The sequence below is a fragment of the Monodelphis domestica genome, chromosome 6 (genome assembly GCF_027887165.1).
Source record: "Monodelphis domestica isolate mMonDom1 chromosome 6, mMonDom1.pri, whole genome shotgun sequence".
Classification (NCBI taxonomy): Eukaryota; Metazoa; Chordata; class Mammalia; order Didelphimorphia; family Didelphidae; genus Monodelphis; species Monodelphis domestica.
In genome coordinates, this window is record NC_077232.1 from 20,054,953 (window position 1) to 20,079,526 (window position 24,574).

The following is a 24,574-nucleotide window of genomic DNA, read 5'->3' on the forward strand; positions in this document are numbered from 1 at the left end:
TTGCTTAGCCTCTCCTGCTCCTCTGCCTTAGAACCAATACACAATATTGATTTTAAAAGGGAAGATAAAGGGAAAGAAAGGAAGGAAGGAAGGAAGAAAGAAAGAAGGGAAGGAAGGAAGGAAGAAAGAAAGAAAGGGAAAAAAGGAAGGAAGGAAGGAAGGAAAAAGAAAGAAAGTCCATTTCAGGGCAAAACTTGAAACCTTTTCAGCTTGGCAGAACCTTCCAGACCTTGTTCTCCTAGAATCTAGGATCATCTTCATGCCACAATGAGGTATGGGAAGTAGACTTTGGAGGATTTATGTGCCAGCCAAATAAGGGAGACAACAACCCCAGCATCACTTACCTTAATAGAATTGTGGTGAAAGAAGAACCCTGTAAATTTAAGGCATTATGGAAAAGAAAGTTATTCCTAAGTGCTTATTCTAGCAAGGCTCTACAACCACCACAGAAACGGAGATGAAAAGCATCTCAGGCTTATATACTAATCAAGGGGAGGCAGATAACTAGAATTTATTTTTAAAGACTATTTTATTCCCCCCTAATTCCACATAAAAGCAATTTTTGGACATTTATTTTAAAAAGTAGAGCTCCAAATTCTCTCCCTCTCTTCCTAGTTCCTTGAGACGGAAAAGCAATCTGATACGATAGCCATTGTTTCTATAAATAAAAAAGATAAGGTACATAGGTGAGATCATAGAGAGTTGCCTGCCAGATTATTTTTAAAGGTCCACCTCTTCCATGGAGTTTTCCCTGTTTGCTCCTTGGATCTCCCCTCCTTGCCACCGATCACAAAACACCCCCAATCAAGGGCTTATCATCTCTCCCTTGAACGGTGACGATAGCTTCTTAATTAGTCTGACTGCCTCAAATCTCATCCTTCTCCCGTCCATCCTCTACAGAGCTACCAAAGTGATTTTCCTAAAGGGAAGGTCTGACCATTATCATTCACCTGCTCATTAGACTCCAATTCCGGTGGTTGCCAATTATCTCTACCAGTAAATCTAAAATCTTTTGTTTTGACATTTAAATCCATTAACCACTTGGACCCAACCTACTTTCCACCCTAGAACACTTTCACACCCCTTTGCTTACTCTATAATCTACTCTGTTTTCCATATCACCAGCAATTCAACAAATATTTTGAAATGTTTTTTATATGTCAGATACCTGTCCATCCCCCCCAGCTTAAAATGCTTTCCCTTTTCATCTCTATCTCTAACATGTGTTGCTACTTCTATATTTCTAGCACAAGAGAGAGCATTTCAGGCATGGAGAACAGCCTTTGCAAAGGTTTGGAGGTGGGAGATGGAATGCTGAGATTAGAGAATAGTAATCAGATAAATTTAATTGGAATGGAAAACACACAAGGCTAATAATGACTTTTATTTTTATTATTATTATTTTAAATAATGATTAAAAAAAAAACCCTTATTGATTCCAAGGCAGAAGAGTGGTAAGGGCTAGGCAATGGGGGTTAAGTCACATAGCTGGGAAGTGTCTGAGGTCAGATTTGAACCTAGGACTTCTCATCTCTAGACCTAGCTCTCAATCCACTGAGGTACCCAGCTGCCCCCTACATAATGACTTTTAAGTGCAGAATGACTTTTAAAAAGTAGGATAGAGTCATACTGTGATGAAATTTTAAGCTTGGGCATTCATTTTACCATTGGGGTGCCCATGCTATGGCAGCCTACTCTCCAGGTATTCCCTCAAGATTTTCAGGATCAAGATGTTCCTTGTATAGAAGAAGAAACAAAATAATTTCATTCCTCAGTGGACTTTCATGGAAACAGAAAATAAGATTGGGTATGACTCAGAGGTAACTCTGGGATAGGACCCAAGATTGGTTTATAAAGAATTGCCTGTGTGATGATGAGAAATATACATTCTTACACACACATATATAAATACACACACACACAAACACACACACATATATCTTACACCGAACACAAACACCTTACCGTGCCATGCCTAATAAGAAGTAAATTTCACTACCCTGCTATTTTAAAAGGCATTTCTTTAGTTACAAACCTAAAGAAACATTGTTGAGACTGATCCTGTGTTTTGTTTTATATGGATTGTATGTATCACTTCAGAAATAAATTTATGTGAAATTTAAACAAAACAAACAAGTTAATAAGTTTTATTTTAGAGGTTATAGGGAGTCACTGAGGGTTCCAGAGCAGAGGAGTGACTGTGAAACTTGAACTTTTGGAAGATTGTTTTTGACTGTTGTTTGGAAAATGAATTACAGGGGCAGCCACATGACTCTGGATGGCATGCTAGGGCTGGAGTCAGGAAGACCTGGGTTCAAATCTGGATTCAAATACTTTCTAGCTAAATGACCTTGGACAAGTAACCTCTTGACTCCAGTCAGACCTTGCTCCTTATGTACACTATATAAGCCATGCCCATCATGATTTAGTCACCTTTTTCTTGTTGTTCTCTTCTCCACGGACTGATCTTCCCACTGCTCTCTGCCCATCATCCATATCTGACCCATCTTTTAAGGCCCAATCCCAGTCCCTTCTTTTGTAGATTACCTTTGCTGACTTTCCCATCTCAATGAATTCTCCTTTCTCTGAAGAGCAATATTCTACATTTAAGTCCTCTGTTGATTCTCTCACTGTTCCATGTCTATTAGTGTAAATTCCTACTTATACTATCAGCTCTTTAAGGAGAGGGATTGTGTGTTCATGCCCTACAAATGTGGATGAGGACAAACTCCCTAGCTGTATGACCTTGGGAAAGTCACAAGATCATATATTTTGAGTTGTTGTTTTTTTTTTTAACTATCCCTCACTTTTCATCTTAGAATCAATCCTGTGCATTGGCTCTGAGGCAGAAGAGTGATAAGGGCTAGGTAATGAGGGTTAGGTGACTTTCCCAGGGTCACACAGTTATGAAGCATCTGAGGCCAGATTTGAACCTAGTGTCTCCCATCTCCAGGTCTGACTCTCAATCCAAGGAGCCACCCAGCTGCTCCCTATTTTGAGTTGTAAATGGGATTTAAATCCTCTCACTTTACAGGCATGAAAACTGAGACCCATAGAGATTAATAGAAATGTTTAGATGGGAGGTCCTAGGTTCAAATCTGACCTCAGACACTTCCCAGCTGTGTGACCCTGGGCAAGTCACTTAACCCCCATTGCTTATCCCTTATCACTCTACTGCCTTGGAGCCAATACACAGTATTGACGCCAAGACAGAAGGTAAGGGGTTAAAAAAAAGAGAGAAATGTTTAGTGTCATACCAACAGTAAATGAGGACCAGAACCCTAACTCAGGTCTTTAGAGTCCAGATCTGCCACTCTGTGTCAAAATTGCTATTATTTTCTCTCTCTGGCTTCAGTTTCCTCATAGATAAACTGGGGATACTCATCTTTGCACTGCACACTTCATAGGGTTCTTGTGACAGCAGGTGTACATATGAAGGTGTCTATCAGGAAATTTCCAGAGCAATCCCTATCATCCTTAGAGTGGGCAAGGGGCAGGAGACTCAGGGCCTTAGCTGGGTGATAGGAATCTTTGGAGAAGGAGAAGGGATGAGGCAAGTCAATCATTATCACTTCATCTGTCCCACTTGGGCTGGAGCAATCTCTTCTTCATTGGAGACTTCCTCCCAGATCTCTATAAGACCTCATCAAGAAGATGCAAGTTCTAGGAAATGATGAAGATCTGATCTTCATCCCTGCTCTCCAAAGAGGTGAGTTTCTTCTTTTCTGGAGCAAATGGAGTCCGAGGGCTAGCATGATTGTCCCAATACCAAGACTTACCTTTATTTAAGAAAGGGCTGAGATTTTTCAGGTTCTCTGAAAGAGGGAAGTCTTAGTCACTGCTCATTGACCTGGAGAAGGAACCCACTAGAAAATTTCTGACCCTTTGTAATTATTCATTGGCTCAACACTGGCCTTTTTCAGTCCAAACAGGTGATAGTATCTTTTTTTAACCTTTACCTATCATCTTAAAATCAATACTGTGTATTGGTTCCAAGGCAGAAGAGTGGTGAAGACTAGGCAATGGGGGGTCAAGTGACTTGCCCAGGGTCACACAGGAAATGTTTGAGGACCAGATTTGAACCTAGAACATCCCATCTCTAGGCCGGGCTCTCCATCCACTGAACCCGCCCCCCCCCCCCCAGCTGCCCATAGTTTCTCTGTTTTTAGAAGTTGGAACTAAGATGATAACAATAGGAAATATAGATGTAGCACTTAATATATGCTGTGTTACAACCACGGCGCAAGACTTGACCATGTCAATTTTACAGAAAAGGAAACTGAGGTTCAGAGGAGCCAAATGAATTGCCTCAAGTTATGCAGCTAATAGATGGCAAAGCCTGGATTTAAGCATGCTCTTCTAGCTTCCATATATTTCTTTTTTTTTTTTTCCTGGAGGGTTCATCTTGACTGAAATTGGAAACTATGTGTGACCCTTGGAACCCCCCTCAGTCCTGGAGGGGGGAAGCAGGTTGGGGACATGTGGTTGGATACATGATGGCTTCCTGAGTTTTGAGGAGGGAATGGGTTTTATAAGCTTTGAAATCCCATGTCTGAGCTGCTTGCTGAGTTATGAAGCTTGCCACTATGCTCTCTCCTTATTTCTCTTCTTCCATGACCTTCATAAATGGCCTCTCAACCTCACAGGGGAAAGTATTATCCAGAATACATATCCCTTAGAAAGTATTCTCTTCTGCCTTTGGGGAACCAGAGCAGGATTAGGGATTCTCTTCTCTTGCTCTTCTCCTTCCCTTCAAAGTCTTTTTTCTCTGCTATTTCCCATATCCTTCTTTCCATAGGTCTTTCCTCCAGGCAAGAACTTAGTGTGCGTTTCCTCCTGAGGATAATTTCCTGTGGATCTTTGGTTCTGGGAGAAGAGGAACCCTAGGGGAAGAAGAAACTGCTTTCCTACTATTAAAGATGAAACTATCTCTCATCTTATTTCTTCTCCTATTGGGGGCAGTGCCTTCCCTTCATCAGAGTAAGTATCTTCCTGCTCCCTAAAATCCCAGGCCTCCCCCTTTCCTCTTTGTTCCTAGCTAGTTTCTATTCACTTTGGGTCAGGACTCACCTGAATTAGGCTTTCAGTCAGACAAGATCTGGTCATTTATTCATAGATTTAGAATGTCAAAGCTGGGAGAAAACGTAGACCAGAAAGGACTGAGTGTCACTGCGGACAGGGCACTTAGAACGTGGAATGTCAGAAGAGATGCTATATTTCATGTGGTCTGACATCATCAGATTACATATAAGGAAACTAGGGACTAGGATAGGATAGAGGCTAGCTCATGAGCAAACAATTTGTCAGTGCCAGAACTGGGACTCCGATCCAAGTTCTAATTCAGGCCAATTTTTTTTTTCCATGGACCAAACTTAACTCTGACTCTGGACTCTTATTAAAAGGACAGAGTCCTCATATGTGGGGCAATAAAGAATTCCAGAGATCAAATCACTGACAGGCTGAGGTCCTGTGAAAGTGTACACTGAGGTGTTGAGATTTGGGAACTGTCCGTGGTATTTTGGGAAGAGTGTTTTTGGAAAGGGATGGTGCTGAAGGGACAGGGCCTCTCCTAAAATGACAATCCCTCTTTTTATGGCTGCTGAAATGGAGACCCAGAGCAGGAGTGACTTGTGGATGGTTACATAACAAACTGATCATTGAATCTAGAACCTTGGCCTTTTTCTTCTCAGTCCAGTATTCTTTCCATTTCTCATTCTCAGAACATGAGCCTCCCGAGTTAGAGTCTGAGGAAGAAACAGCTCTGACTCAAGAACTAGAGATTCCAGAGGGAGAGGATGAGGAAGAGAATGATGAAGAGAAGGAGGCTGACATTGCTGAGGAGAATGAAGACCTTTGCCCAAAGGAAGAGGATGTAGAGTATATACAGGGTACTCCAGGATGTAAGACCTGCAGGTTCCTGGTTGTCAGGAAGGCAAGGAGATTCAGAAGAGCTCGGGTGAGTGAAAAAAAGGCTGGGACAAAGTCCTTGGGGGTAGGGGGAAGAAGGAAGATATTCATTGAGCATTTTTTGATTTATTTTCCATGATGAAATACTGAGGTAAGCACAGAGGTTGGAATAGGAATGGTGACGCAGGAGGAAAGTGGGAGGGAGATATTGGACCAGAGATGTTCTTAGAGTCAGAGTTTGGGGGGGGGGCTTTAAAGACCATCTTGTCTGACCCTCTCAGTTCAGAGAGGAAAGCAACCAAGATCTAGAGAAGTATTTATTTGCCCAAGATAACACAGATAACGTCAGATCTGTGGCTAAAAGTCAGGTTCCCAGATTTCCATCCCAGGCTCTTTTCATATTACCACTCCAAGATTTATAGCAGAAATAATAGCATTAAGTTGACCTTAATGGATCTGGTCATTAGTGGAGAATGGAAAGTGCACTATTATTATTATTAGTTGTATGAGCTTGGACAAATCACTTTATTGCTTTGGGTTAATTTTCTCTTTCCAAAAATGAGGACAACACTACTTAAACCACCCTCATCTCTCAGGGTTGTTATGAGGAAATGATAATGATGATAAATTTCATTAAAGGGTGTGAAGTGCTTTACATAAATTATTTCACTTGGACCTTAAAACAATTTTGTCAAGTAGGTAACTATGTATATCAGTATGCTCGCTTTATGATGGGAAAATTGGGGCTGTGGTGCTTTACTTATGGCCACATAGGAAGGAAATTCTCTTGTTTAATTTTTTAAATTAAAAAATTTTAAATTAATAAGTATTTCTCTTTCCTCCCTCTCTCCTTTTCCTCGCTGCCAGCGCAAAAAAAACACCCCAAAACCTCCTTTAGAACAAAGATTCAGTCAAGCAAAACAAATTCCCACATTGACCAGGTCTCCAACTGTGTGTTTCATTCTGTATATTTAGTCTGTCACCTCTCTGTCAAGAAGAGAAATGCAAATTAAAGCAATTCTAGCATTTTACTTCACCTATCAGATTCAGTTGGAAAAAAAAGAAAAATGACACATGTTGGAAGGGCTGTGAGAAAGCAGGCACATTAATAAACTGTCGTTGGAGCTTTAACTTGGTATAGGCTTTAGAAAAAAACATTTTAAGGAACAATTGGAATGTGAGTTATTATTACCTCAGTATTACTGCGGGCGACACATATCATACCATATTTAAAACATTTTGTAAACCATAAAGCTATATCCAATAGTTATTTTTCTCCTTCTTTTCCTTCTCTCTTTTTCCTCCTTCTCCTCCAAATCCTATTCCTTCTGTCTTCCTGAAACCTGCTATAACAAAATTCACGGGAGCCTTGGAGTTTAGGAACAAGAGGAATTCTCCATTCATGTTTCTTTTTCTTTCTTTTACATCTCCACAGCACATCTGCAGACGTTGCTATAAGGGCCATCTGGTCTCTATCCACAGCTTCCAAACCAACAACCGAATCCTCTGTTCAGTTAGAGGAATCAACCGGGGTCAGGTCTGGATTGGAGCCAAACTCAAGGGCTGGGTAAGAGAATGGAGATCAACACTGGGCACGGAGCTCTTTTCCCTGGCGTGCTCTCTCTCTTTTTAAAACCCTTACCTTCTTTCTTAGAATCAACACTAAGTACTGATTCCAAGACAGAACAGTGACAAGGACTAGTCAATTGGGGTTAAGTGACCTGCCCAGAGTCACACATTTATGAAGTGTTCTTAGTGTTCCTTAGAGACCATAGCAGATTTGAATCTAGGACGTCCCATCTCCAGGTCTGTCTCTATCCACTGCGCACCTAGATGTCCCTCCCTGACTCTCTATTTAAAAAAAACAACAATCCAACCCTTACCTTCCATCTTAAAATCAATACTGTGTATTGGATCTAAGGCAGAAGAGTGGCAATGGGGGTTAAGTGACTTGCCCAGGGTCACCCAGCTAGAAAGTGTCTAAGGCCAGATTTGAACCTAGGACCTCCTATCTCTAGGTTTGGCTCTCAATCCACTGAGTTACCCAGCTGCCATTCAGTTGCCCCCCCGCCCCAGAGTTCCAGCTAACTACCTAGCCTCAGTCCAGTTCTTTGTTCACCTGGCTTTAAAGAAAGCCCTGATGATATTCCCTCAATGATATGGGTGGTGGGCATGGCTGAGAGGATGTCTATAGTTCTCAGTGAGTTTGGTTTGGATAATCCTTATCAATATTTTCCTGTTTAGAACAGTGCTGGATTTGATCCAGTTCCCATAATTCTCTGGTGTTCAGAAAGGGAGACTGCCAGGGATACTGTTAGCCGGCTTTCCTGTATGGCATGTGTGAGACTCAATTTCATGGTCTCTGCACCTGACTTGTCCTTTCCCATCTGATCTATAGTTTTGCAAAAGATTTCGATGGATTGACGGGAGTTCTTGGACATTTTCTAACTGGGCAGCAGGCCAACCTGGAAGAGGTGGGGGCCGCTGTGTAGCCTTATGTACCCGAGGTGAGTAGGAACAAGGGAACCTGGGGGATGGGGTAGATGAAAGGGAATGAGTAGCAGGTAAATCTCTCCAATGTTGATTCTGTTCCTACTATATAACAGAATTTAAACTCTGGTCCCCAGAACAGTTGGATGGAGGAGGCAGGACACCTTATGGGATGGGCGACCAAAGGATATGGATGGGAGGTAGCCCCAATGAGAGGTTTATTCACTGGAAGTCCATGCCTAAGGGCCTCTCTGACTCTACTGGGGCCACTGAAAAGGAGAATGGAATGAGGATACTGGGCAAGAATGAACAGTGGGGTTCTTTAAAGGCCAGAGATATACAATGGAGGAAGAAGGAGTAACTTTCTTAACAGGGGGCCATTGGCGCCGAGCCCCATGCCGCCGTCGCCTACCTTTTGTCTGCTCTGTCTGAGCTGGTTCCACTGAAGAATTCAGTCGAGACCCACATGATGATGCCTCTGCAGAACCTGATTCAAACCCTGGCTCTTCCCCTTTGCTTTTTCTGTTTCCCTGAAATAAACCAGATTTCTTAAAGCTCAAAACATTGTTCTCCCTTCTTTGTCCAGCATCTGACACCATTCCCCTGGCCTTTACACACAAACATTTTGAAAGGACCCAAAGATTTCATTCTTAGGGATGAAAGGGGAATGATAAAAGGAACATAGGTGGTCCTGTTTTATACGATCTAGAGCTGGAAAATGGAACCTTGGAAAATGGAAAAGAGAATGTCATAGCTGGGAAGGACTTTAGAACCTATCGAACCACAAAGAACCAGAAAACAGAAAAGAGAAAATGTTAGAAATGAAAGGGGGATGCAACTGGTTAGCATAGTAGCTAGAGCGCTAGTTTTGGTGTCATGGAGAGACCAAAGTTCAAATCCTGCCTCAGAAACTTACTAGCTATGTGACCTTGGGTAAATCATTTAACTTTCTTAGCTTCAGTTTCCTTATATGTAAAATCTGAAAATACTATTCTTTGGGTTATTGTGAGGATCCACCTAGATGATAGAAATGTGACATTTTGCAAACCTTAAAGCACTATATAAATGATAAGGACTATCATTATTGTTATGTCAAAACTGAGGACCAGCAAAGTTTAGTGATGTTCTAGAATGTTGAGAATCAGAGTTGGAATGAAACCGCACAGAATAACAGAATTCCCAGATGTTTTCAGAGTTGAGGGAACTGAAGAATAGGTCAGTTATCCAGCTATCAAGATGAAAACTTCTAGAACCTCAAAATCATTGTCTTTCAGATCTAGGAAGAAGTCTAGTTCTTTGAACTCCATCTAGTCAAGTCTTAACCTTTCTTTGTGACACAAACTCCTTCAACAGCCTGATGAAGCCTATGGACCCATTCATAGGATAATGATTTTTAAAAATGTAATTGAAGGAAATACTGTATTTAAGTTAGAGGTTAGTGAAAATAAAGATGTAATTTATCCCAAGTTTGCAGCCCTCTCTCCCTAAAATCTCTCAATGAATCCCAAGCAGGAAGGGGTGATGCCATATGGTCTTCTTTGATCCTCATAAGAACTCTGTAGGCTAGGTGCTATTATTATCCCTATTTTACAGATGAGGAAACTGAGGCAGAGGAGGTAAAGTGTTTTTTCTTGTTCTATTTCAACCCATATCTGTAGAAGAATCCATTTGATGCAGTTGTTGACAAGTGGTCACCTAAACTCTGCCCAAAAGCCTTTAATAAGTGGAAAGCCAGGGAAGAAACCTCTTCCAGGGTATCATATCAATCTGCAGACAGATTTCATTGTTAGGAAGGTTCTCCAAATATTTACATTAAATTACTCTGCAGCTTTTAAATTTTGCTTCTAATTCTCTCTGAAGTCAACCAAAGGAAGCACAGAATCTCTTTGGTATGGAGCAACTAGGTGGACAGAGTGCCAGTCCTGGTGTCAGGAAGACCTGGGTTCAAATCTAGACTCATACACTTCCTAGCTGTGTGACTCTGGATTAGTCACTTGACCTTGATTGCCTAGCCCTCACTACACCTCTGTTTTAGAATTGATACTAAGAGAGAAGGCAAAGGTTGGGAAAAAAAAGAAACTGGCATAGAAATGAGGACAGAAGAGGTGAGTAGTTCTTGAAGATGAAGCTAGATGGTTCTCAGAAGCTACCTAATCCAAGTTCCTCATCTTAGAGATGAAGAACCTTCAGTCTAGGGAACTTAAGGGACTTGTTCCAGGTTAGAAGGATAATACATATCTGTAGCAAGATTTGAACCCAGATCTTCTGCCTGTAGAATAATTTCTTTTCACTGTAACTCACAACTTCACCAAGTACATATTTGACTTTTACATGGTCATCCAGTATTATGGTCCAACCAACCCTGAGCAGAAATTCTAACCCCTATTCCTCTTCAACATAGCTAAAACCCAAACAAAATGAATCTTTTTTTTTTTTATCATCAGTCTTTCTTGTAAGGCTTAGCCTGGTCCTAGTTTTAAGGATCATGACACATCTTTGTAGTCTTTCATATTTCTTTCCCTACACTTACTGTCTGTCACCTTTCTTAAAATCCAAGTTCATGAGATGAGTAACCTCTGCAGCCACATTGGTTTCTTTAGAAGTCTCCGATGTTCTTCCTTGATCTCAATATTTTGTTTTTGTTTTTAGAATTTCATTCTTGACGGTAGCTATAATGATTAAAATTCATTGGAGACTGTTTATTAATTTATAATTAGTGATTAGTTAAAGTTAGAGAGAGAGAGTGAGAGAGAAGGAGAGAAAGATCATTAAGCCACATGAACTGAAGAAAGTTCCCAAGTCAAGCCACACTTCCCAGGATCCAGCTCCCAGTTTAGGCTCTAGTGGAGCATTAAACACTCCAGAGAAGGGAACAAGTTGCATGTCTGGACAGAGAGAGAGTCTGGAGAGAAAGAGTTGGGTAGATCCCAGTGCCCCAGGGCTCCAAGGAGTAGCAGTTACATTCCTGACATTTCTGTGGCCCTTTGAGATTTAAAAAAGTACTTTCCTCCCAACAGCCCTCTGTAGTAGGTAGTGTAGTATTATTAGCTTCATTTTGAAGATAAGAGAAACTGAGATCCACCCAACTCGACTGGTCTGGCATGGAGTGAAACTTCTTTTCTCTTTAACCAACTTCAACTTGATGGTGTTAAGGAATACAATTGGAGTGAAACAGAAGAAAATGAAATAAAATGAGACACATTCTACATGAAGTTTAGGTGAGAGTAGTTATGAGGAGCATACAAATGTTTACACATTCCTGGTCTCCTCTTGATTGAGATACTGGGATCAGACAGCTTTCTTTAATGGTCCTGTCTCCATCACCAACCAGGCTAATGAGAGAGGAGTGCTGTTAGGACAGAGGAGACATTGGGCATTTATTTTAGTGGAAAGAGTGAGTGTGGATTTGGAGTCATGAGATCTGGGTTTGAGTCCTCGCTGTCCTGCAGACCTTGTCTATAAGCTTCTTTTTTTTTTCAGAGATATTTCTTTTTTTTAAATTTTTTTAATTTTATAGTATTTTATTTGATCATTTCCATGCATTATTCATTAAAGACAAAGATCATTTTCTTTTCCTCCCTCCCACCCCCCCATAGCCGACGCGTGATTCCACTAGGTATCACGTGTGTTTTTGATTCGAACCCATTGCCATGTTGTTAGTATTTGCATTAGAGTGTTCGTTTAGAGTCTCTCCTCTGTCATGTCCCCTCAGCCATTGTAGTCAGGCAGTTGCTTTTCCTCGGTGTTTCCACTCCCTCAGTTTGTCCTCTGTTTGTCTATAAGCTTCTTGACACTTTAATTCCCTGTACCTCAATTTTACCATCTGCCCAACTCTATAGGATTATAAGGATTACTCTAGAAAATGTAGGTAAAGCACTTTGTAAATAAGGAAGTGGTATAAAATATAATGGATTCTAAGATTATTAATAAGATTCAATGAGGAACACCCTAACTCTTCTTTCTAAGCCTATTATAGATAATAGGCTGTGGGAGTCCTCCAGCTTGGCCAGGGCTTTATAGAGCCAGGAATTATAGAGCTCAAGAGTCACTTCCAAGAATAGGGAAGTGCTAGTCTTACTGTACTCTGCCCTCATCAAACTATATCTTCCATAGTATATTTCTGGGGCCCATATTTTAGAAAGGACACTGGCAAACTGGAAAGAGGAGACGTCTAGGATGGCGTCCATGAAGTCATGTCATATGAGGGTTGATGGAAGGACCTGAGGTTGTTTAGCCTGGAGAAGAGGTCTCACAGAAGATATAATAGCTGCTTTCAGGTCTTTGAAGGGCTGTCACATGGACATTTGTTCAGAACTAGAAGCAAGGTTGGGATTTACAGAGAGACTAATTTGGACTTGATGTCAGGAAAAATGTCTTAATGTCTCCTTATGTGGAATGTTACACAGTTATTGAATATCAGAACCCAGATGAAAACACACTGAATAACGGAATCTCTAAATGTCCTCAGAACTGAGGAAGCTGAAGAATAGATTAATGTTAGAGAGCTGCCTGGGAAATAGTGAGCCCCCTTTCCCTACCCCTGGCCAGTGGATGTCTTCTTGGAAGACAATGACTAACTGTTGTTGGTTGTGTTGTAGTAGGAATTCTTTGGGTGTACCAGTTGGACTAGATCGCCACTGTGGTGTCTTCCAACTCTGGCATTCCATCATTTCTTAAGAATCAGTTTAATGAGGGGGCAGCTGGGTGGCTCAGTGGACTGAGAGCCAGGCCTAGAGACAGGAGGTCTTAGGTTCAAATCTGACCTCAGACAGTTCCCAGTTGTGTGACCCTGGGCAAGTCACTTGACCCCCATTGCCTAATTCTTACCATTCTTCTACCTTGGAGCCAATACACAGTATTGACTCCAAGATGGAAGGTAAGGGTTAAAAAAAAAATCAGTTTAAGGAGCAGGATATTTCCCTAACTGGGAATCAGGAAATTCTGGGATTGTTTTCTAATTTTCCAAACCGGAAGAATACAAAGCATGGACCAATGTAGAACCTTGCACAAATTAATAGCCCTCGATATAGAATCAGATGGGGGTGGGGCAGCTAGGTGACTCAGTGGATGAAGAGCCAGGTCTAGAGAGGGGAGGTCCTGGGTTCAAATCTAGACTCATACACTTCCTAGCTATTTGACCCTAAGCCATTTAACCTCCACTGCCTAGTCCTTACTGCTCTTCTGCCTTGGAACCAATACTCAATGTTGTTTCTAAGTTGGAAGGTAAGGGCTTTTTTTTTTTATTTGAATTAATTTATTTAGTCAATTTAGAACATTATTCCTTGGTTACAATAATCACATTATTTCCCTCCCTCCCCTCCACCCACTCTTCCTGCAACCAACGGGCAATTTCATTGGGTATTACTTGTGTCCTTGATCAGAACCTATTTCCATGTTGCTGTTTACACTAGGATGTTCATTTAGAGCCTCCATTCCCAACCATATCCCTTCGACCTATGTATTAAAGCAGTTGTTTTTCTTCGGTGTTTTTACTCCCACTGTGTTTCCTCTGGATGTGAATAGTGTTCTTTCTCATAGGTTCCTCCAGGTTGTTCAGGATCGCTGCATTGCCACTAATGGAGAAGTCCATTACATTCGATTGTACCACAGTGTGTCAGTCTCTGTGTACAATGTTCTCCTGGTTCTGCTCCTCTCGCTCTGCATCACTTCCTGGAGGTTGTTCCAGTCTCCATGGAATTCCTCCACTTTATTATTCCTTTTAGCACAATAGTATTCCATCACCAACATATACCCCAATTGGTTCAGTCATTCCCCAATTGAAGGGCATCCCCTCATTTTCCCAATTTTTTGCCACCACAAAGAGCGCAGCTATGAATGTTCTTGTACAAGTTTTTTTTCCTTATTATGTCTTTGGGGTACAGACCCAGCAGTGCTATGGCTGGATCAAAGGGCAGACAGTCTATTATCGCCCTTTGGGCATAATTCCAAATTGCCCTCCAGAATGGTTGGATCAGTTCACAACTCCACCAGCAATGCATTAATGTCCCTACTTTGCCACATCCCCTCCAGCATTCATGACTTTCCTTTGCTGTCATGTTAGCCAATCTGCTAGGTGTGAGGTGATACCTCAGAGTTGTTTTGATTTGCATCTCTCTGCTTATAAGATGTTTAGAAAACTTTTTCATGTGCTTATTAACAGTTTTGATTTCTTTATCTGAAAACTGCCTATTCATGTCCCTTGCCCATTTATCAATTGGAGAATAAGGTAAGGGTTTTTAAAAAAAGAATCAGAGGATAGAAATTTATATCTTGATTCTGCTACCTACATGATCCTATATATTCTTTTCTGAGTCTAAGTAGTCACAGAATTATAGAAATTCAGAGTTGGAATGACTATCTTCATGACCATCTAGTTCAACTCAGACTTTAACATATCCAACAAGTGGTCATTCAATCTTTGCTTGAAGACTTACAATGGGGGCATCTGGGTAGCTCAGTGGATTGAGAGCCAGATGGGAGGTACTAGGTTCAAATCTGGACTCACATCCTTCCTAATTGTGTGACCCTGGACAAGTCACTTAACCACCATTGCCTAGCCTTTACCACTCTTTTGCCTTGGAACCAATACATAGATTGATTCTAAGGCAGAAGATAAAGGCTTAAAAGAAAAAAGGACTTCCAATGAAGGTGAACCCTCTGAAACAGATTATTCTACATTTCCAGTCTACATTGGTTTCTCTCACTTCCACCAATTGATGTTGGTTCTACCCTGCTAAAACAGAGAGAAGTCTAACCCCTTTCCTACATGAATGTCCTCCCAATATTGATTGTAGCTACTTGCCTTCGTCTGAGTCTTCTTTTCTCTAGGACTTCTATCCCCAAGTCCTTCTCAGGTCTTCTTATGGACTTTAGGTCCTTCTCTAACCTGGTGATGCTGAGAGTTAAAGGAAAGAAATCATCCCTCAGGGAAGTAGATTCCAGTGAGATCGTGCCAACAGTTTCCATTTCTGCACTCTTTTCCAATTTACAAAAATGCTTCCCTTGGGTCATCCCTGTGAGGCAAGGAACAGTTCCACTTTTTTTCATCTCTTTTCTAATATTCTATCTAGAGGACATTCCTTTGTGGTCAGTAATGATTGTGAAGAAAAACTACATATGTTAAAGAGAGATGTATTGGTAGGGATGGGAAAGGAAAGTTTACTCTCCTTTTGTCAGTCAACAGACTTTTATTAAGGGATAACTAGGCGGTTAGTGTTAGGAACTGGGGATTTAAATAAAGGCAAAAGTACACATCCTACCCTTAAAGAATTCTCAATTTAATCGAGGAAATAAATGCAAGCAATCACTTAGAAGATATCTATAGGATAAATGGGAAGCAATCTCAGAGGGAAGAGACTAGAAGTAGGGATCATTGTTCTTGTGGAAAGGAGGATTTGAGATGAAGCTTGAAGGAAGCCAGGAGCCAGAGGTGAGGAGGAAGAAGATTGTGAGTAGGGGGGATAGTCAGTAGACAGGCAAAGAGATGGGAGATATAGTGTTATGTTTGAGGAATAGCAAGGAGGTCAATGTCAATGGATCATAGAGTGTGTGGAGGAGAATAGAGTATGAGAAGGCTGGAAAAGTAGGAAGGGGCCATGTTGTGATGGGTTTTACTGCCCAGGCCCATGAAAGTCTTAGAGTTTAGGATTGGGGGTAAGAGAGAGAGAAGTTCTGACCCTCTTTTCTCAATGTCTCTGGGTTGTTTGCAAATGGAGAAGTAAGTAGCTTAGCAGTTGACCTAGGGCATCCCTGGGGACTGATTTCACAGAGCAACTGCCTCAGCCATTATCTCCCTTGGGCCCTAGAAACAGACCAGACTGCCACTAAGAGCTTATCTTTTAGTTCAGGGGCTGTTGGCCAAGCCTGGTGACCACACATCTGGGCCTCCTAAATTTAGAGGTTTAACTTTCCAAACTTCAAATATGGGGCCCAAGTCAAGATAGGGAGACCATTATCTTTGGTTACTTGAGATAAAGCTGCCCCTGGTGCCTCAGGGATGCCAGGCAGAGATTCCAAGCCAATGTCTAATATTTCTTTCTTTCTATTTCTTTTCTTTTCTTTTTCTTTTTTAATTTTAGAATATTTTTCCATGGTTACATGATTCTTCACCCCCCTATCTCCTGGAGCTGACAAGCAGTTCCACTGGGTTATACATGTATCGTTGTTCAAAATCTATTTTCAGATCATTCATATTTGCAGTAGAGTGATCCTTTAACATCAAAACCCAAATCATGTCCCCATTGAGTCATGTGATTGATCATATGTTTTTCTTCTGTGTTTCTGCTCCCACAGTTCTTCCTCTGGATGTGGAGAGTGTTCTTTCTCATAAATCCTTCAGAAATGTCTTGGATCATTGCATGGCTGCTAGTAGAGAAGTCCATTACATTCAATTGTACTGCAGTGTATCAGTCTCTGTGTACAGTGTTCTCCTGGTTCTGCTCCTTTCACTCTGCATCAGTTCCTGGAGGTCTTTCCAGCTCACATGGAATCCCTTCAGTTCATTATTCCTTTGAGGATAATAACTATTCCATCACCAACACCTACCACAGTTTGTTCAGCCATTCCCCAATCAATGGACCCCCCCCATTTTCCAATTTTTGGCCACCACAAAGGGCATGGCTATGAATATTTTTGTACAAGTATTTTTCTTTATTATCTCTTTGGGGGGACAAACCCAACAGTGGTATGGCTGGGTCAAAGGGTACAATGCCCAATATTTCAAGCTAGACCAGAGCTTCAACTGAAAACAGGGCTTGTGCTAATAGGATCAACATCTGGGATTCGTACTCTAAACAGGCTTTCTCACTTTTCACAGAAAATATCTTTTACTTTGACCCCATTTCCTTTTCTAAGCCTAAGCAACACAGTGCTGTTGGCTAGGAGAGAGACCGGCAGAGTATGGATGATTGAGAGGCCCTCATCTCAACTAATGGAAAAAACTAACTCAAAACATATAGCCAGCTAAAGATAGGTCAGTCTACTAATTTTATCCCTTCACTGGATTCTATTAACTACTCTCATTACCATCCCATAGCCCTCCTCTATTTCTCAGTCATCTCCTAGAAAAGGTTATCTATACTCATTCCTCCACTTTCTCACCTCCCACTCACTCCTTAAACCCTTGTAGTCTGCCTTTTTCTTCCACCATTAGAAAGAAACTGCTCCCTTTATGGTTACCAATTATCTCTTTATTACTACATTCTATGTCTTATTTTCAGTCTTCATTCTTCTTGGAGACTCTACTGTGGTACTATTCACTGCTCCCCATCCCACCCTTTTTTGGATACTTTCTCATCTCTGGATTTTTGTTTGAGTTTATGTTGTGGTTCTCTTCCTACATGTGATACTGATCTTTCTGGGAGTCCTTTGCTGAGTCTTTATTCATGTCCTAGCCCCAGGCACGAGGGCTTGGTCCTGGGCCCTTCCACTTCTGTTCCTACTTTCCTTTCAGTGAATTCATGAGTTCTCATGCATTCAAAAGTCATGTTAGTGCAGATGACTCTCAGGTCTACATATTTAGCCCTCATGTCTCTGCTAATCTCCAGTCTCTATGTCCAACTGTCTTCTAAACTTACTACTCACTTGGGTCTTCACCATATGCACTTCAAATTCAATATTTCCAAATGGAACTCATATCCCTCCCCAAGTCAAGCCCAGGATACTAATTCCCCCATTTCTGTTGAGGCCATTAAAGTTCTTCTAGTTGCCCAAGTTCCTAGCCAACCAAACTCTTCACATATGTAATAAAACTGCCAAATCTTATCCATTCTCTCTGCTCAAGATCTATATTTCCCCTTCTCTTCCCAACCAACCTAATCTAGACTCTTATCAACTGTTTTCCTGAGTTACTGAAAGAGCCTCCAGTTTCTCCCCTTTCCAATCTATTTCCAACACATATATAAAAAAAAAATAGATTCCTATAGCACAGTTCTGGTCATTTCCTTCCCTTGTCCAATATATTTCTATGACTTTCCATTTCCTTTAGGATGAGGAATAATCTCCTCTGTTTGCCATTTATAATTCTTCACAGTAGTCTCCTTCCATCTGTCTTTCCAAGCTGCTTGCAGATTAATCTCCCTCACACACTCTTTACTCATGCCAGACTGGCCTGCTGGCTGTTCCCTGAATGCAAAATGCTCTCCCCTTCTTCCATTTTATTCCCCATCCCATTTCAGGCTTCTGGAGACTGTTCCCCTAAGCCTGGAGTGCTCTCCCTCCTCATCTAGTTCTTTAGACCTCTTTTCAGAGATGGGGAAAGAGTCAACAAAATTCTGACTTGACCAAGAGAGGGAGCTAATCAGAAGCAGAAAAATTAAAAAAAATTTTTTTCAACTCCTCAGTCAGTTCTGCCCAGGACATTACACAAAACAATTAACTGTGAAAACTAAAAGAGTGTTTTTCATTTAGTTGATGAGAAAATCAATTCGATGGAGGTTTAGTGAAGAGTTTGATGAACTGAAAACTGACTCTATCACATACTACCTATATGAACTGGAGCTAGTCACTTCCCACACTAAGATTCAATTTCCTTTTCCTGGCATAAAACTAAATGTAAATAATAACTCAGGGCAGAAATTGAACTGTATTTTCACTGGTATCAAGAACTCCTGTGTGAGGGAATTCAATGCAGTAATAGAATCTTCACTATGATTTATAAACTTAGAGAGTTGTCTAAAGTACTAAGAATTAACTGATTTCCCAAGAATCATACAGCCAGGATGTGTCAGAGGTAGAACTTGAATCTAGATTCATCAAACTGACTCTCAAGTAATACTTATAATTTCTTGATAATTATTATTGTAAAATAGTAATTAATATTATGACATACTGCATGGAATTGCTATGAGGATCATGTAAGATGATGTATATGCCTTTGGATTATTTTGTAATTGCCTGAACTATGCCTTATGTTCAGGTGGTCTGTAAAGATTTTGATGACAACATGCCTTCTGTGTCTGTTCCATTGCTTGTTTCCCCACATACTCTCTATTGTATCTCTGCTCTGGCTTCTGATTTCCTTATGTGATAAGATATCCTGTTATAAAAAGTGAAATGTTCCTTATAAAAGTTATTTCTTCTTCTTCTTCTTCTTCTTCTTCTTCTTCTTCTTCTTCTTCTTCTTCTTCTTCTTCTTCTTCTTCTTCTTCTTCTTCTTCTTCTTCTTCTTCTTCTTCTTCTTCTTCTTCTTCTTCTTCTTCTTCTTCTTCTTCTTCTTCTTCTTCTTCTTCTTCTTCTTCTTCTTCTTCTTCTTCTTCTTCTTCTTCTTCTTCTTCTTCTTCTTCTTCTTCTTCTTCTTCTTCTTCTTCTTCTTCTTCTTCTTCTTCTTCTTCTTCTTCTTCTTCTTCTTCTTCTTCTTCTTCTTCTTTCTTCTTTTCTTCTTCTTCTTCTTCTTCTTCTTCTTCTTCTTCTTCTTCTTCTTCTTCTTCTTCTTCTTCTTCTTCTTCTTCTTCTTCTTCTTCTTCTTCTTCTTCTTCTTCTTCTTCTTCTTCTTCTTCTTCTTCTTCTTCTTCTTCTTCTTCTTCTTCTTCTTCTTCTTCTTCTTCTTCTTCTTCTTCTTCTTCTTCTTCTTCTTCTTCTTCTTCTTCTTCTTCTTCTCCTCCTCCTCCTCCTCCTCCTCCTCCTCCTCCTCCTCCTCCTCCTCCTCCTCCTCCTCCCTTCCCCCTTCTCTCTTCTTCTTCCCATCTTTCTTCTCCTCCTAGTAGTATTTGTGTCTAAAATTTTCACGCATCCTTCTTCTTTTAAATGTTTAACCTTTCACAACCATATTTTCACTATTAATCCATCCTTTCAAGCATCAGTGATATTTATGACTCAAATTTGTCTCTTTTTATTAAGATATGTAATTCAAAAAGAACAGTATAGGTAAAAGAACTAGTAATAATACAACACAAATATCCTCTTACTTGTTATCCATAATGTGTGCATTTATGAACATATTCTGAGGCAATGGGATTAATCGCTGCCAAACTTCTTGGATTTTTGTCTTTTCTGAATTTCTGATCTACTCTGTTCCTACATTTTGGTTACTCCCTGTGGCATCTAGCTTGTTAAAGATATACAAGCAATTATTCTCCTTTTGCTTCCTTTCTCCTTCCTTCTTTTCTTTCCCTTTCCAAATAATCACAGATTTTGAGAGGACCTCAGTGACTATCTGGGTGAACCTATATCTGAATAGTCTCCATGAAATGTCTGTCTGTGCTAGAAGCTCCCAAGGAAGAGTAACCCACAGTGACTCAGGGTATATTTCACACTTGGGAACCTCTTGTGGCTGGGAAATTTTCTACACATCAAAACTAACTTTACCTCTTTGTGATTTCCTTCAAGGACTCCTGAAGATAAATTGAAGAGTCCTACTCAACAACCCTTTAAATACTTGAGCATAGTTATTATGTGTCTCCTAAGACTTTTCTTTTCCAGACTGAACATCATGAGTTCCCTCAGTGAATCCCATGTACCCATGAACTCAAACTTCCTCTCCAGCTTCTTGGTATCTTTTTCATTTTATTATTTTTGTGATACACATAACAAATTTCCACATAAGTTTTCTGAAGTTATATGATTAAACTTGTCTCCATCCCTCTCTTCTTTTTTCCTTCTTGGAGCTGACAAGAAATTAAATCTGGGGTACACATATATTATTATGCAAAATATAATATCAGTATCTTTTAAAAAAATCCTCCCCATCCATCTTAGGATCAATCCATTAATACTGTATAATTGGTTCCAATGTGGAAGAGTGGGAAATTCAAGGCAAGGGGGTTGTGACTTGCACAGGGCCACACAGCTAAGAAGTGTTTGAGGCCATATTTGAACCTAGCATCTCCCATCTCTAGGCCTGATTTTCAACTCACTGAGCCATCTAGCTGCCTCCTCAGTATCTTTTTTAAGCTGTTGAATTTAGAACCAAATATAATGCTCCAGATATGGGATGACCAGGGGAGAGGACTGCCAGGCTATCAACTCCTTATTCCTGGAAGCTATGCTTCCCTTAGGGCAGCCTAAGATTAAATTAAGTTATTTTGGCTGCATATCACTCTGCTGACTCAAATTGAGTTTGTTATCCATTAAAACCCTCATATCTTTTTCAGCCAAATTGTTGTCTAAAAATGCCTTATCCAGGCTACACTTGTGAAGATGATTTTTGGAACCCAAGTGTAAGACTTTACATTTATAATATCTATTGAATTTTATGTTATTAGATCCAGGCCAGTGCTCTTGCCTGTCAAGAGCTTCCTGGATTCTGACTCAGTTTGTTAGAGATCCTTCTGAGCTTGATGTCATGTGTAAATTTCACAAGTATGCTGCTTATGCTTTTGTCCAAGTCATTAACAAAAACATTAGACTGTATTATTGAGAACTCTCATGATTAGATTAGATGCTTTTTAAAAGAATCTGGCTCTTGTTAGAAAATCTTCCGTGTCTGGATAGCAGCCCAACATTCCTAAATTTTAAGTTGTAGTCCAGAAATTCAAATTCCATTTTCCAACACCATCTTCTTAGCTAGCTGTTCACTTCCCAAATTTGCCTTTCTCTTCTAAAGTTCTTGCCTTTGATTGACAGTAGTGATGAAAACACCACCTGTGACCCTTAGGTCTTCAGTTCCTTGTTCAGTCAATCATTCAGTCAAAAAACATTTATCAAATGGCTTTTATTTGTCAGGCTCTGTGTTGGTTCTGGCAATACAAAACCAAAAATGACTCCACCATTTTTTCAATCCTTTTAGCAATATAGTTTGTGTCCATGTGAATCTCCAGAAGGGATAATCTTTAATTAGTTTTGGGAAGGCATCTATACTATCCTGAATTCACTCACTGGGAAAATAGCAAACATTTGTCTTATGATTTTTCTACTACATCATATCACCTTCTTTCTCACTGTGATTCTGAGGTTCCTCTCCTCTCCTCTCCTCTCCTTTTCAGGATGTGTATAATTGAAAATCTGTTACCCTAAAAAAGAACTAAATTTCCCAGGAGCCCACTAACTTCCTGTCCCGAGCTTGGTGGTGGTAAGGTGGGTGTGTGAACTGGCTGATCAGCTGTGGGCACATGGTCTTTATTTTTGTATCTTCTTTATTCCTTGATTTTTAAGGATCTTTAATAAACTTCTGTAAAATAAAATATTTCTATTATTAGAGATTCAATTTTTACAGATGTTAGATTAGTTTTCTATTGGTAGTGGTGGGACAGGAAGATTAGTCTTTGATTTTGTAAAGAAACTCCTCAAGTTGAAAGGAGGCCACTGAACTCCAAATCCACCCCTTTTCCTCTAATTTATATTAGACACTTTCCTTCGAAGTAACTGTGGGGAGGGATATCTCTACCAATGGCCAATAGTCCCTTCTGTTCCCTGGTGGTACTTAGATCTCCCCAACTTTTCTAGTCTGGCGAGGGGAATGAAACAGCACCTTCCCTTAACCAACTGAACCACAGTTGAGTTAATAAATACAACTAGCCCAGGAATGTAATACCATAATACATAATAAATACAACTTGCCCCCAAAGACAAGTAACATAAAGGAAATAATATCAAGATTGGGAGAAGGTACAACGGTCAACAAGCCATTCACTGAAATAGTCTGGTGTAATCTTGTTCCAGTTGATGGAGATATCTTTTTTTTAAAGCATTCCTATCCATACCCCCTCCCCAAAGCTTGTCAATGATGGAGGATAAGGGAAGTAGAAGTCCTTGGAATCAATAGACTGCTGAGGATCAGTGAAAATATTCTTTTATTTCTACAGCATTTCAAACTTTGCACTGTTCTTTCCTTATAACAATACTCAAAGCATGTAGTACACTTTTTATGATCCCTGTTTGACAGAAGAGAAAACTAGAACAAAGACAGCTTAACATGATTTGTCCAGGGTCATATAGCTAGTCAAGTATTGCATCCAGGATTCAAACCCAATTATCCTAACTCCAGAGCTAGTTCTTTCTCCACTTAACCAAACAAGACTTGGGTCACAAGACCCAGGTTAGAGTCCTGGCTGGAAGATCCCAGGGAAATACTTTGACTTCTTTGAATCTCAGTTTCTCTATCAGTAAAATAGAGATAAAATTGGCTATTATGCCTATCTCATAGGGTTATTTGGAGGATCACATTATATAATGTATACAAATATCTTGGTATAAACTACAAAGGGCCATACAAATGCAAGGCATTCATATTAGTGATCAATATTGACATTAATGTTATTTACTTTTATACCTCAACAAGATGTCCATCTGGGACCTCACTGGTGCAGATACTCACTGAAACAGAGCAGATTGAAATCCATTCATCTCTATTGACTCAATATTGTTTATGTCTTCCTGAAGAAGTGGCATGGGCATCCACCCAGCATGCCTGAGTCTTTCTTCTTGCCCAGATCCATTGACTTTGGGTGAATAGCAATGGAGCACCCAAAATGGCCAGTGTTTAACCCTTGTCTTGATTACATGTTGTGTACCTCTATTTTTGAAAAACCCTTACTTTCCATCTTGGAGTCAATACTGTGTATTGTCTCCAAGACAGAAGAGTGGTAAGGGCTAGGCAATGGGGGTTAAGTGACTTGCCCAGGGTCACACAGCTGGGAAGTGTCTGAGGCCAGATTTGAACCCAAGACCTCCTGTCTCTAGGCCTGGATCTCAATCTACTGAGCTACCCAGCTGCCCCCTGTTGTGTACCTCTCTAATGAGAACATTCACACCACATTTCCAGTCTAAACCTGAATTGGAAATGTGTTACAGACTGCTCATGCCCACTCTATGTCTCCCCATTGCTCTTTGAATAATAAACTATGTTTGTTTTGAACAGAGTGAAAGGAGCAGAACCAGGAGAACATTGTACATAGAGACTGATACATTATGGCACAATTGAATGTAATGGACTTTTCCACTAGCAGCAATGATCCATACAATATTAGATGAGTGAATATATGAATGAGTGAATGAAACATGAGTATCTGTCTTCCATACCTTCTTCCCAGGGACATAATGAGGGCGGAATGAGTTCAAATGAGACAGTGAATGGGCAGGAGCTTTCAAAAGTCAAAGACTACTTGACCAAACATTCAGGTCTATGGAAGGTATTTCTCCATCAGGTCACATCTCTGATGAATTGATGACCCCACTGGTGGTGTTTCAGTGAAACTTGTATACTTTAGACAGATGGCAAAAATCATAAAATCAATTAAAGCAG

General features: G+C 40.3%; 1 protein-coding gene across 1 annotated transcript; it reads left to right on the forward strand.

The window, feature by feature from the left end:
• The first annotated feature begins 3,654 nt into the window (after window positions 1–3,654).
• Window positions 3,655–8,959, forward strand: LOC100619031 (proteoglycan 3-like). Its single transcript, XM_056803751.1, has 5 exons — window positions 3,655–3,709; window positions 5,721–5,956; window positions 7,343–7,474; window positions 8,306–8,414; window positions 8,771–8,959. Exons 1-5 carry the CDS (start codon window positions 3,655–3,657, stop codon window positions 8,827–8,829), a joined length of 591 nt encoding a protein of 196 aa, XP_056659729.1. The 3' UTR covers window positions 8,830–8,959.
• Window positions 8,960–24,574: the final 15,615 nt, after the last annotated feature.

Bases quoted from the DNA above. Each gene is read 5' to 3' on its own strand.
- LOC100619031 (XM_056803751.1), top strand. From the start codon at position 3,655: ATGCAAGTTCTAGGAAATGATGAAGATCTGATCTTCATCCCTGCTCTC. The intron at 3,710-5,720 runs GTGAGTTTCTTC...TCTCATTCTCAG, and splicing joins CATCCCTGCTCTCCAAAGAG to AACATGAGCCTCCCGAGTTA. The intron at 7,475-8,305 runs GTAAGAGAATGG...TCTGATCTATAG, and splicing joins GAGCCAAACTCAAGGGCTGG to TTTTGCAAAAGATTTCGATG.